We start from the raw sequence: 10,000 nt of genomic DNA on the forward strand, positions 1-10,000 counted from the left end.
GGGTGTAAGAGGTGGGTGGAAAGGGTAGGCACATATGTGCAGGTGAGATGTGTGTGAGCAGGCAAAACATGTGTGTGGGCAGAGGCAGGTAGTAGCAGGCATCAGGTGGGTAAGAGGTGTAAGATCGCAGGTGGTGTAAGACGCAGGTGGAGTGCATGATGTGTGTGTGTGGTGTAAGAGGTGTAAGTGTGTGTGTAGGTGTAAGACAGGTGGCGTAAGATCGCAGGTGGTGTAAGACGCAGGGTGGTAGGACGCAGATGTGGTGTGGGGAAAGATGTGTGGTGTAAGTGTGTGGTGGTAAGACGGTGTGTGCGGTAAGAGTGCGCAGGTGTGTGTGGTGTAAGACGTAAGAGTGGGTGTGCGTGTAAGACGTGTGTAAGATCGCAGTGTGTGGTGGGCGCACAAAAATATGCTGTGTGTGTAAGATAGTGTGTGTGTGCAAGAGTGCGTGTGGTGTGTAAGCATGCGTGTGGCACATGTGTGTGTGAATGATGTGCGTGTGGTAAGATGCGTGCGTGGTGCAAGATGCGTGTGGTGCAAGAGTGCGGTGCAAGATCACAGGTGTAATGTAATATCGTTAAGAGGTGCACATTCATGTGGTGTCACAGTGGTGTAGGGTAATATGTGTGTGTCACAGATAATATTCCATGTATGTAATATTGGATATGTGTGTAGGAGATATGTGTGTGTGTATGCAATATCGGGTGTATGAGGGGTATATAATATTATAAGTATGGATGTGTAGATCGCAGGTATAATTAGTGTGGTTATTTGTGGTGTATGGTGTGTATATGGTGTGTGTAATATGTAGGTATGAGATGCATGTGGCGTGAAGAGGTGATGCAGGTGGTAAGAGCTAAAAGTGTGTGTAAAGATATGTGAGGTGATGTGTATGTGAGTGTGTGTGCAAGAGTACAGGCAGACAGATGGGTGTGGTGTAAGATGTGTGTGTGTGTGGTGCATGATGTGTGTAGGAGGCAGGGGGGTGTGTGGTGAGGTCGCAGGTAGATGTGGCAGGTGTGTGGTGGCGTGTGGTAGAAGATAGGTGTGCAGACAGGTGTGTGGTGCAGAAGATGGGGCAAGATGTGTATGCAGGAGTGTGTGTAGAGATGAGGTAGGTAGATGAGAGCAGGGTGTGAGTGGCAGGGTATGAGGTGTGCAGAGGAGGCATGATGTGAGGTAGGTGTGTAAGATATGGCAGATGAGGCAAGATGTGGGGTAACAGGCCCAGGAGGTGTAGGTAGGTGTGTAAGATGGTGTGGTGGAGTGTGTGTGTGGTAGGTAAGAGGCAGGTGTGTGGTGTGCAGGGGTGGGCAGGTGTAAGGTGTGTGGTAGTGTGCAGATGTGTAAGAGGTGGTATGAGTGTGTGTGAGGATGTGTGTGGAGGTAAGATGTAAGATGTGTGTGGTGCATGCATGATATGTGCGTGTATTGAGTGCTAGGTATGGTAAGATGTATGAGAGGTGCCAGGTGTGTATGGTCTAGGAAGTATGTATGTGAAGAGGTGTAGGAGATGTGTATTATTACACTGTGTGTGATGAGGTGTGTGTGAGGTAGCATGGACATGGATGTAGGGATGAGGGTAGGATGTAAGAGGTGTGTGTAAGATGTGTGTAGGAGAGGGGTGGGAGGTGTGTGTAGTAAGAGGTGTGTGATGTGTGCAGAGGTGTGATGTGTGTGGACAGGTGTGAGTGGTGGCAGACAGGCATGATGTGTGGCAGATGAGGCAAGAGGTGTGAGGCTGTGTGGGGTGTAAGACGCAGGTGGTGCAAGACGTGTGGTGTAAGATGTGTGTAGTGTGTGGCAGATGTGTGTGTGTGTAAGATGTAAGACAGTGCAGATGCGAGGGTGGTGGATCTGTGCAGATGGAAGATGTGAGGGTAGGATGTAAGATAGACAGGCAGATGAGGTGTGTGAGGGGCACAGAATGACAGGCAGGGGAGTGTATGCAGAGTGTGCAGGTGGTGGATAAGAGTGCAGGAGGCACATGTGGGTGCAGGTGCAGATGTGTGTGTGTGTAATGATGTAGGGTGTGTATGAGGTATCCAGGTGGTGTGTGCAGGCATGTGTATACATGTGCAGGGGTAAGGTGGTAGGTAAGATGTGCAGGTAGGGACAGTGCAGGTGGTGTGTAGGCGAGTGTAAGATGTGTGTGGGAGATCCAGTGTGTAAGATAGGCAGTGTAGGAGAGGTGCAGGTGGTGGTAAGATGTGTGTGTGAGGAAGGTGTGCAGGTGTGTAAGAGGTGTGCATAGGTGCAGGTGGAATGTGTGTGTGTAAGAGGTGCGGCAGGTATGGTATGTGTGTGTGTGTGTATGTAAGATGCAGGTGTGCAGGAGGTAGGGTGTGTGCAAGATGCGTAGGTAGCGTGCATGTGCAAGATTCTAGGTGTGTGTGTAGGTGTGCAGGGTGGTGCAAGAGGTGTGTGTGGAGGGAGGTGGTGTGCAAGAAGATATGTGGTAGGTGTGTGAGGTACACTGTGTACTGGGTGTGTGAGGGCAGATGTGTGGCTCACAGGTGTGAAAGAGGTAGGTGTAAGAGTGTGTGTGTTATGAGGTGTGGAGGGCACATGTGTGTATTTAGGTGTGTGTGTGACATATGTGTGTGTGTGTGTATAGATGTGTGTGTGAGGTGGTCTTTAGGCAGGGACAGATTTAGGTGTGGGTGTGCAAGATGGTGTGGCAGGCATGATGTGTAAGATGTGTGTAGTGTGATGTAAGATGAGGTAAGATTTATGTGTGAGGGTGGTGTGACATACAGAGGTGGTAGGGGGTGTGTAAAGGAGGTGTATAGGTGGAGGATGTGTAAGATGTGCAGGTATAACAGGTAGGTGGTGTGTGTAGATGGGTGAGGTGGTGCAGATCAGGGTGTAGCGAGGTGTGTGGTAGAGAGGTGGAGGTGGGCAGAGAGGTGTGTATGTGTGGAGGTGGGTGTGCAGATGTGTGTGGGTGTAGGAGCCTTAGGTGTGTGTGGAGGGGGAGGGAGGTGTGTGAGGTGTGTAGGAGGGTGGTGAGGTGTGGAGGTGTGTGGTGTGTAAGATCAGGAAGAGGTGTGCAGACAGTGGTGTGTGTGTGTAAGAGGTGGTGGTTTGTGCATGGAGAGGTGTGGTAGGTGTATGAGGTGTAGGGGTATGCAAGACATGTGGGTGTATGGTGTAAGAGTGAGTGTGTGTAGGTGTGTGTAAGATGTGTGTGTATGTGTGTGTGTAAGATGCAGAGTGGTGTGTGATGTAGGGTGTGTGTGTACAGTTTATGGTGTAAGATGTGTGTACATTTATGTGTGTGTGGAAAATATGTGTGTGTGGTCTAGCATGATGTGTGTATAGGTGTGTATGTGTCTAATCCAGATGTAACATGTGTGTGTATGATGTGTACACTAGTGTGTAAGATGTGTGAGGTGTGTAAGATATGTGTGGGGGTGTACAGGGCAGGGTGTGTGTAGGATGTGTGTGTGGAGATGTGTATGATGTGTGTGTGTAAGATGGTGTGGTGAGTGTGTAAGGAGTGTGTGTGTGTAGAAGTGGTCAGGTGTAAGATGTGTAGGCAGACAGGCAGATGCGTGTGTGTGCAAGATGTGTGTGTGTGGCAGGTGTAATGATATACAGGTGTGGACATGCTATGTGTGTGCACATAGATGTGTGTGTGGGTAGAGGTAGTAAGAGTGATGTGTGTGTGGGTGGTGTGTAAAAGAGTGTGTAGTGTGATGTGTGTATGTGGTGTGTGTAAGATGTGTGTGTGTGTGGTGTAGATGTGTGTGTGTGGAGATGTGTGTGTAGGTGCAAGATGTGTGTGTGTGTGTGTGTAAGATGTGTGTGGTGATGTGTATGATGTGTAACAGTGTGAGAGGTGGGTGTGAAGGAGGTGTGTGTGTGTGGCAGGAAGAGGTGCGTGGTGTGTGTAAGAGGTGTGTGTGTGGTGTGTAAGAGGTGTAGGTCTCAGGAGGTGTGTGCATGATGTGGTGTATGGAGGCAGGTGTAAAAGAATGTGGTGTGGTGTGTGTAAGATTTATGTGTGTAAGTGTGTGGTAAGGTATAGTGTGTGGTGTAAGACAGGTGTGTAAGATATATGTGTGGCAAGATGAGGTAAAGATGTGTGTGTAAGATGTGTGTGTGTGTGAGGAGATGTGTGTAAGGTGTGTATGTGTGTGAAGATGTGTGTGTGTGAAAAAGATGTGTGTGTGTGTGTCCTGTAAGAGCAGGTAAGATGTGTGTGTGTATGTGTGTAAGATGTGTGTGTGTATGATGTGTGTGTGGTGTGGTGTGTATGATGTGTATTAGGTGGTGTGTGAGGGGGCAAGGGTAAGATAGGTGTGCACAGTGTAGGGAGATGTGTGTGTGTGAGGTAAAGAGGGGGAAGATCTAGGTTGTGTGTGTAGACAGGGTAAGAGTGTGTGTGTAGTGTGTAAGAGGTGGTGTGTAAGATGGTGTGTAAGAGGTGTGTGGAGATGTGGTAGGTGTGGGAGGCAGGAGGTGTGTAGGGGTGTGTGTGTAAGTAGGTTCAGGTGTGTGGAGGTGTAAGAGGTGTGGTGCAGGGTGTAAGAGGTAGTGTGTGAGGTGTGTGTGGAGATGTGTGTGTAAGATGTGTGGTGCAGGTGTGTGGTGTGTAAGAGGTGTGTGTGGTGTAAGAGGTGTGTGTGGTGTGTGGCGGTGTGGGAGATGTGTGTAGGGTGCATAGGATGTGTGGTGTGTGTGTGTGTAAGAGGTGTGTGTATCTCAGGTGTAGTGTGTGTGTGTACAGAGTGTGTGTGTGTGGTGTGCATGTGTAAAATGGGCAGGTGAATACATGTGTGTAGGTTCAGTGTATGGTGTGTGGGCACAAAGTTGTGTGTATGAGGTGTGTGGCAGTGTGTATGTGAGGTGTAATATATATATTAGGGTGATGTAAAGTGTGTGTGTGAATATGTGTGTGTGAGAAGATGTGGTGTGCATTGTGTGTGGTGAGTGTGTAAAAGAGGTGTGGGTGTGTGTATAGGTATGAACATGTGTGTATAGATGTGTGTAAGATGTGTGTGTGTGTAAGTGTGCACATATGTGTGTGTAAGAGGTGTGTGTGTAAGATGGGTGTGTAGAGTGTGTGTATAAGAGGAGGCAGGTATGTGTAGGTGGTAGGGATGAGCAGGGGTGTGTGTAAGGTATGCATGTAGTGATAGGTGTGTGTAAGAGGCATGTGTGGTAGAGGTGTGGGAAGACAGGTAGGTGGGTAGGGCCTAAGCTGTGTGTGTGGTGGGTGTGAAAAGGAGCTGTGTGCAGGTGAGGCAGGTGTACAGAGTGTGGGAGGTGTGTGTAAGATGGTGTAGGTGTAAAGATGTGTGTGAGGGTGTGTGTAAGGGTGTGTGTGCATGGTGTGTGTAAGAGCAGGTGGGAGATGTGAGGCGGGTGTGTGATGTAGGTGTGTAAGATGTGTGGTAAAGAGGCCTGTAGGGTGTGTGTGTATGGTGGTGTGTGTGCATGATGTGTGTGTGCAGATGGGGTGTGGTAGAGGTAAAAGATGTGTGTGTGTGTGGTAAGATACAGGTGTGTGATGGAGGGGGAGGAGATAGTGTGTGGTGTGTGTGTGGTGTGTAGGTGTAAGACTGTGTGTGTGTGTGTGGGAGAGGTATGTGTGAAAAAAGATGTGTGGGGGTGGGTGTAAGATGAGTGTGTGTGTGTAGAGGTGTGTGGTGTGTGTGTGTAAGATGTAAGATGTGAAGTGTGTAAGATAAGTGTGTGTGTGTGGTGGAAAAAGATATAGGTGTGTGTAAGAGGTGGGTGGAAGTAATATATGAGCGTGGTAATATGGTGGCAAGCAAAAGGTAGTGTGTGTGTATATGTAAGATGTGTATATATATAAAAAGCTAAACATCCTGTATATGAGGGTAAGATGTGTGTGTGTGAGCAAAATAAAGTATCAGGTGTATGTGTGTGTGTAATATATATGTGTGTGTGTAAAGATGTGTGTAGGTAAGTAAGGATGTGTGTGTGTGTGTGTAAGATGAGTGTGTGTGTGTGTGTGCAGATGTGATGTGTGTGGTGTGGCGAGAGAGGTGTGTGTGTGGTGAGGTGTGGAGTGCGTGTGTAAGAGGTGTAAGCGTGCAGTGTATGATGCGTGTGTGAGGGTAAGATGTGTGTGTGTAGGTGTGTAGGGTGTGGTAGGGGGTGTAGATGTGTAATATGTGTGTGAGGTGTGTGTACATGTAAAAAAAAAGATGTGGTGTGTGATGTGTGTAAGAGGTGTGGTGTGTAAAGAAGATGTGTGTGTGGTGTGTAAAAGAGTGTGTGCAAGATTACTGGGTGGTGTAATAGTGAGGTGTGTAAGATGTGCGAGGTACATATGTAGGGAGAGATGTGTGTGTAGTGTAGTCTCAGGTAAGAGATGTGTGTATAAGATGTGTGTGTATGAACATAGGTGTGTGTGGTAATATGTGTGTGTAATGTAGAGGGGTGTGTAAGATGTGTGTGATGTGTGTAGGGTGTGATGTGTAAGATACAGGTTGATGTGTGTGTGGTGGTGTGATGGTATAGGAGGTGTGTAGGTGTGTGTACAGATGTGTGTGTGTGGTGTGTGTGGTGTGGTAAGAGATGTGTGTGTACAGGTGGTGTGTGGTGTGTGTGGTGTGTGGTGTAAGAGGTGTGTGTGTAGGCAGGTGTAAGATGTGTGTGCAGGTGTGTAAGATGTGTGTGTGTAGGTAACAGTGAGGTGTGTAAGATGAGGTGTGAGAGGAAGATGTGTGTGTGTGGTATGTGCATGATGTAAGTGGAGGTGTAGAGGTGTGTGTGTGTAAAGATGTGTGTGTGGTGTGTGTAATCATGGTAGGCAGGGAGGAGGTGTGTGTGTACACTAGTGTGTGTAGAGATGTGTGCATGGTGTGTGAAGGAGGTGTGTGTAGGGGAGTGTGGTGTAAGATGTGTGGTGAAGAAAAGATGTGGTGTGTGCATTTATGGTGTGTAAGATGATGTGTAGGGGGTAGGACTAGGCATGATGGGTGTATTATGTGTAGGTAAGAGGTGTGTATGGATGTGTGTAAGCACATGTGTGTGTGTAAGAGGTGATATGTGTGGTGTGTAAGCAGGTAGTGTGTGTGGTGTATGATCTGCAGGTGGTGTATGATGTAAGATGTGTGAGTGTAAGATGGCAGGAGGGGGTGAGAGCCGCAGAATATATAAGATGGGTGGTAAAGTGTGAAGATGTGGTGCAAGATATGTGTGTGGTATGTGGAGCGTGTAGGTGTAAGAGGTGTGTGTGGTAAAGATGTGTGCAGGTGGTCCAGGCATGTGTGTGTGTGCAGATAAGCGTGTGTGTGGTGGAAGATGTGTGTAGGAGATGTGGTGATAGATGCGGTGTGGTGTGCATGACGCAGGGAGTATGGTAGTGTATATACGCGTGCGGGTGTAGGAAGAGATGCTGTGTGTAGAGAGGGTAGTGTGTGGGAGGTGTGGGCAGAGGTGTGGTAGGTGTGCAGGTGTGTGTGTAAGATAGTGCGTGTGTGTGTAAGATGCGTGGTGCGTGCGTAACAGGTGTGATCCAGTGTGTGTATGATGTGTGTGGTGGTAGGGTGAGAGTGTGTGTGTTTGAACATGTAGGGAAGATGTGGTGTTTCAGTGTAAAGATATGTGTGTGTCCATGTGTGTAACAGTGTATGTGTGTGCAGAGTGTGCACATGGATGTGGTCTAGGGTGTAAGATGTGTGTGTGTGACAGGTATGTGTGTACAAGATGTGTGTGTGTGTAAGAGGGTGTGTGGGTAAGAAGAACTGTGGTGTGTAGGTGTAATGAGGTGTGTGGTGTATAGGCAGGATGTGTGTGTGTAGGAAGATAGAGGTGGGTGTGGTGCAAGGGATGTGTGTGGAGGTGTAAGATGTGTGTGTGTGAGGGGGTAGAGATGTGTAAGATGTGTGTGGTGGCAGGTCAGTGGCAGGTAAGAGGCAGACAGGGTGTGCAAGAGGTGTGTGTAGGGGGTGGTGTGTGTAAGACAAGTGTGTGAATGAGGTGTGCAAGGCAGGGGTGGGGTGGGTGTGGTTTTAGGATGTGTGTAAGGAAACTGTGTGTGGTAGGAGATGTGTAGTGTGTGTAAAAGATAGCAGGTGTGTGTGAAGGTGTGGGAGGAGGTGTGTAGGTGCAGAGTGTGGTGTGGCAATATTAGATGTGTGTGTAATATGTAGGTAAAGAATGTGGAGAGTGTGAGACTGTGTGCAAAAGGATGTGCTGATGTGTGAGGTGTATATATGATGTGGGTATATGTGTAGATTTAGGTGGTGTGTGTATGAGGGAAGACCCAGGTGTGTGTAGAGGTGTGTGCAGTGGTGTAAGATGTGTGTGTGTGTGTGTATGGAGGGATATGGGTGTGTAAGATGTGTGTGTGTAAAGGGGGGTGTGTATGCTCAGTGTATGTGTGTGATGTGCAGAGTGTGTGTAGGATCAGGTGGGTAAGATGTTGGTGTGTGAGGTGTGATGATATGTGGTGTGTGTGTGTATGAGTGGTAATATATGTGGTGTGCAGGTGTAAGATGTGGTGGTGTGTGTGTGTAGGTGTGTGTGGTGAAGGTGTGTGTGTAGGTGCATGTGGTGTGTGCAAGAGTGGAGAGTGTGTGATGTGTGGTGCAGAGTGTGTGAGATGTGTGTGCAGGTGAGGGCAGGTAGATGTAGGTGTGTAGAAGATGTGTGTGTAGGGATGTGTGTGTGTAAGATGTGGTGTGTGTAGGTGATGTGTGTGGGGTGTACATGTGTGTGTGTGTGAGTGCAGATGTGTGTGTGTGTAGGTAGTAAGATGTGTGTGTGTAGGTGCAGAGGTGTGTGTGTGGTGTGTGTGTGTGAAAATGAGGTGTGAGGGTGTGTAGGGGAGGTGTGGTGTGTGAGGTGTAAGATGTGTGTGTAGGAGTGTGTGTGCAGGGTGTAAGATGTGTGTGTGTAGGGTGTAGAGAGTGTGGGTGGGTGTGTGGTGTGTGTAGGGTGTGTGTAAGAGGTGTGTAAGAGGTGTGTGTAGTGGTGGGAGTGGCAGGTGTGTGTGGTGTAGGTGTAAGAGGTGTGTGTAAGAGGTGTGGTGTGTGTGTGTGGAGGTGTGGTGTGTGTGTGTGTGGTGTGTGTGGAGGTGTGTGTAAGAGTGTGTGTGTGTGTGTAAGAGGTGTGTAAGTGTGTGTGGTGTGTGTGTGTAAGAGGTGTGTGTGTGTAAGTGTGTGTGGTGTGGTGTAAGATGTGTGTGTGTGGTGTGTGTGTGTAAGAGTGTGTGTGTGTGGTGTGTGTAAGAGTGTGAAATTACAGCTTCATTAATATTTAAGTTAGAAATGTAAATCTTTTATATCGTTAAAATGAAGCAGAATTATGAAAACCGGGAGACGTTCCTGACAGAAGGAGTTTGGTGCTAACGTTCTTCTGTGTGTGTGTGTGTGTGTGTGTGTGTGTGTGTGTGTGTTATAGTGTGTTATAGTTTATTAGGATGAACACAGAGGAAGTGGAGCTGCTCAGTGACTCTAAATACAGGAACTATGTGGCGGCGGTGGATAAAGCGCTGAAGAACTTTGAGTATTCCAGTGAATGGGCAGATCTCATCTCAGCTCTCGGAAAACTCAACAAGGTCAGTTATATTCTGTCTCTCTCTCTCTCTCTCTGTGTGTCTCTCTCTGTCTCTCTCTCTCTGTCTCTCTTTCTGTATTAAGTATATATTTAATTTCTATGTAAATGTTTAATATGATATTATATATCTGTTATATTTATGTATTTATTATTTCTAGGTTCTTCAGAACAATGCTAAGTATCAGGTCGTCCCGAAGAAGCTGACGATCGGGAAGCGTTTAGCTCAGTGTCTTCACCCTGCGCTGCCCAGTGGAGTCCACCGCAAGGCTCTGGAGACATATGAGATCATCTTCAAGATCATTGGACCCAAACGCCTGGCCAAGGACCTGTTCCTGTACAGGTAACCAAAATACGTCAACCAACACACACACATACACACACACACACGCACACACACAGCTCTGTGAGGATCGGCTCTGACCACTCACATGGTCTCTGGAGTGACATGTAGGAGATG

The 10,000-nt window shown here is 47.9% G+C and overlaps 1 protein-coding gene across 1 annotated transcript in view; it reads left to right on the forward strand.

Moving 5' to 3' along the window:
- Positions 1–10,000, forward strand: part of LOC131341980 (protein dopey-1-like) — a 60,833-nt gene that overhangs the window by 32,669 nt on the left and 18,164 nt on the right. Inside the window, exons 2-3 of the mRNA XM_058372683.1 lie at positions 9,388–9,544; positions 9,702–9,883. Coding sequence (XP_058228666.1) covers positions 9,407–9,544; positions 9,702–9,883 — 320 coding nt within the window. The 5' untranslated portion in view covers positions 9,388–9,406. The remainder of the gene's footprint in view (positions 1–9,387; positions 9,545–9,701; positions 9,884–10,000) is intronic.

Source organism: Hemibagrus wyckioides, linkage group LG20 (genome assembly GCF_019097595.1).
Source record: "Hemibagrus wyckioides isolate EC202008001 linkage group LG20, SWU_Hwy_1.0, whole genome shotgun sequence".
NCBI lineage: Eukaryota > Metazoa > Chordata > Actinopteri > Siluriformes > Bagridae > Hemibagrus > Hemibagrus wyckioides.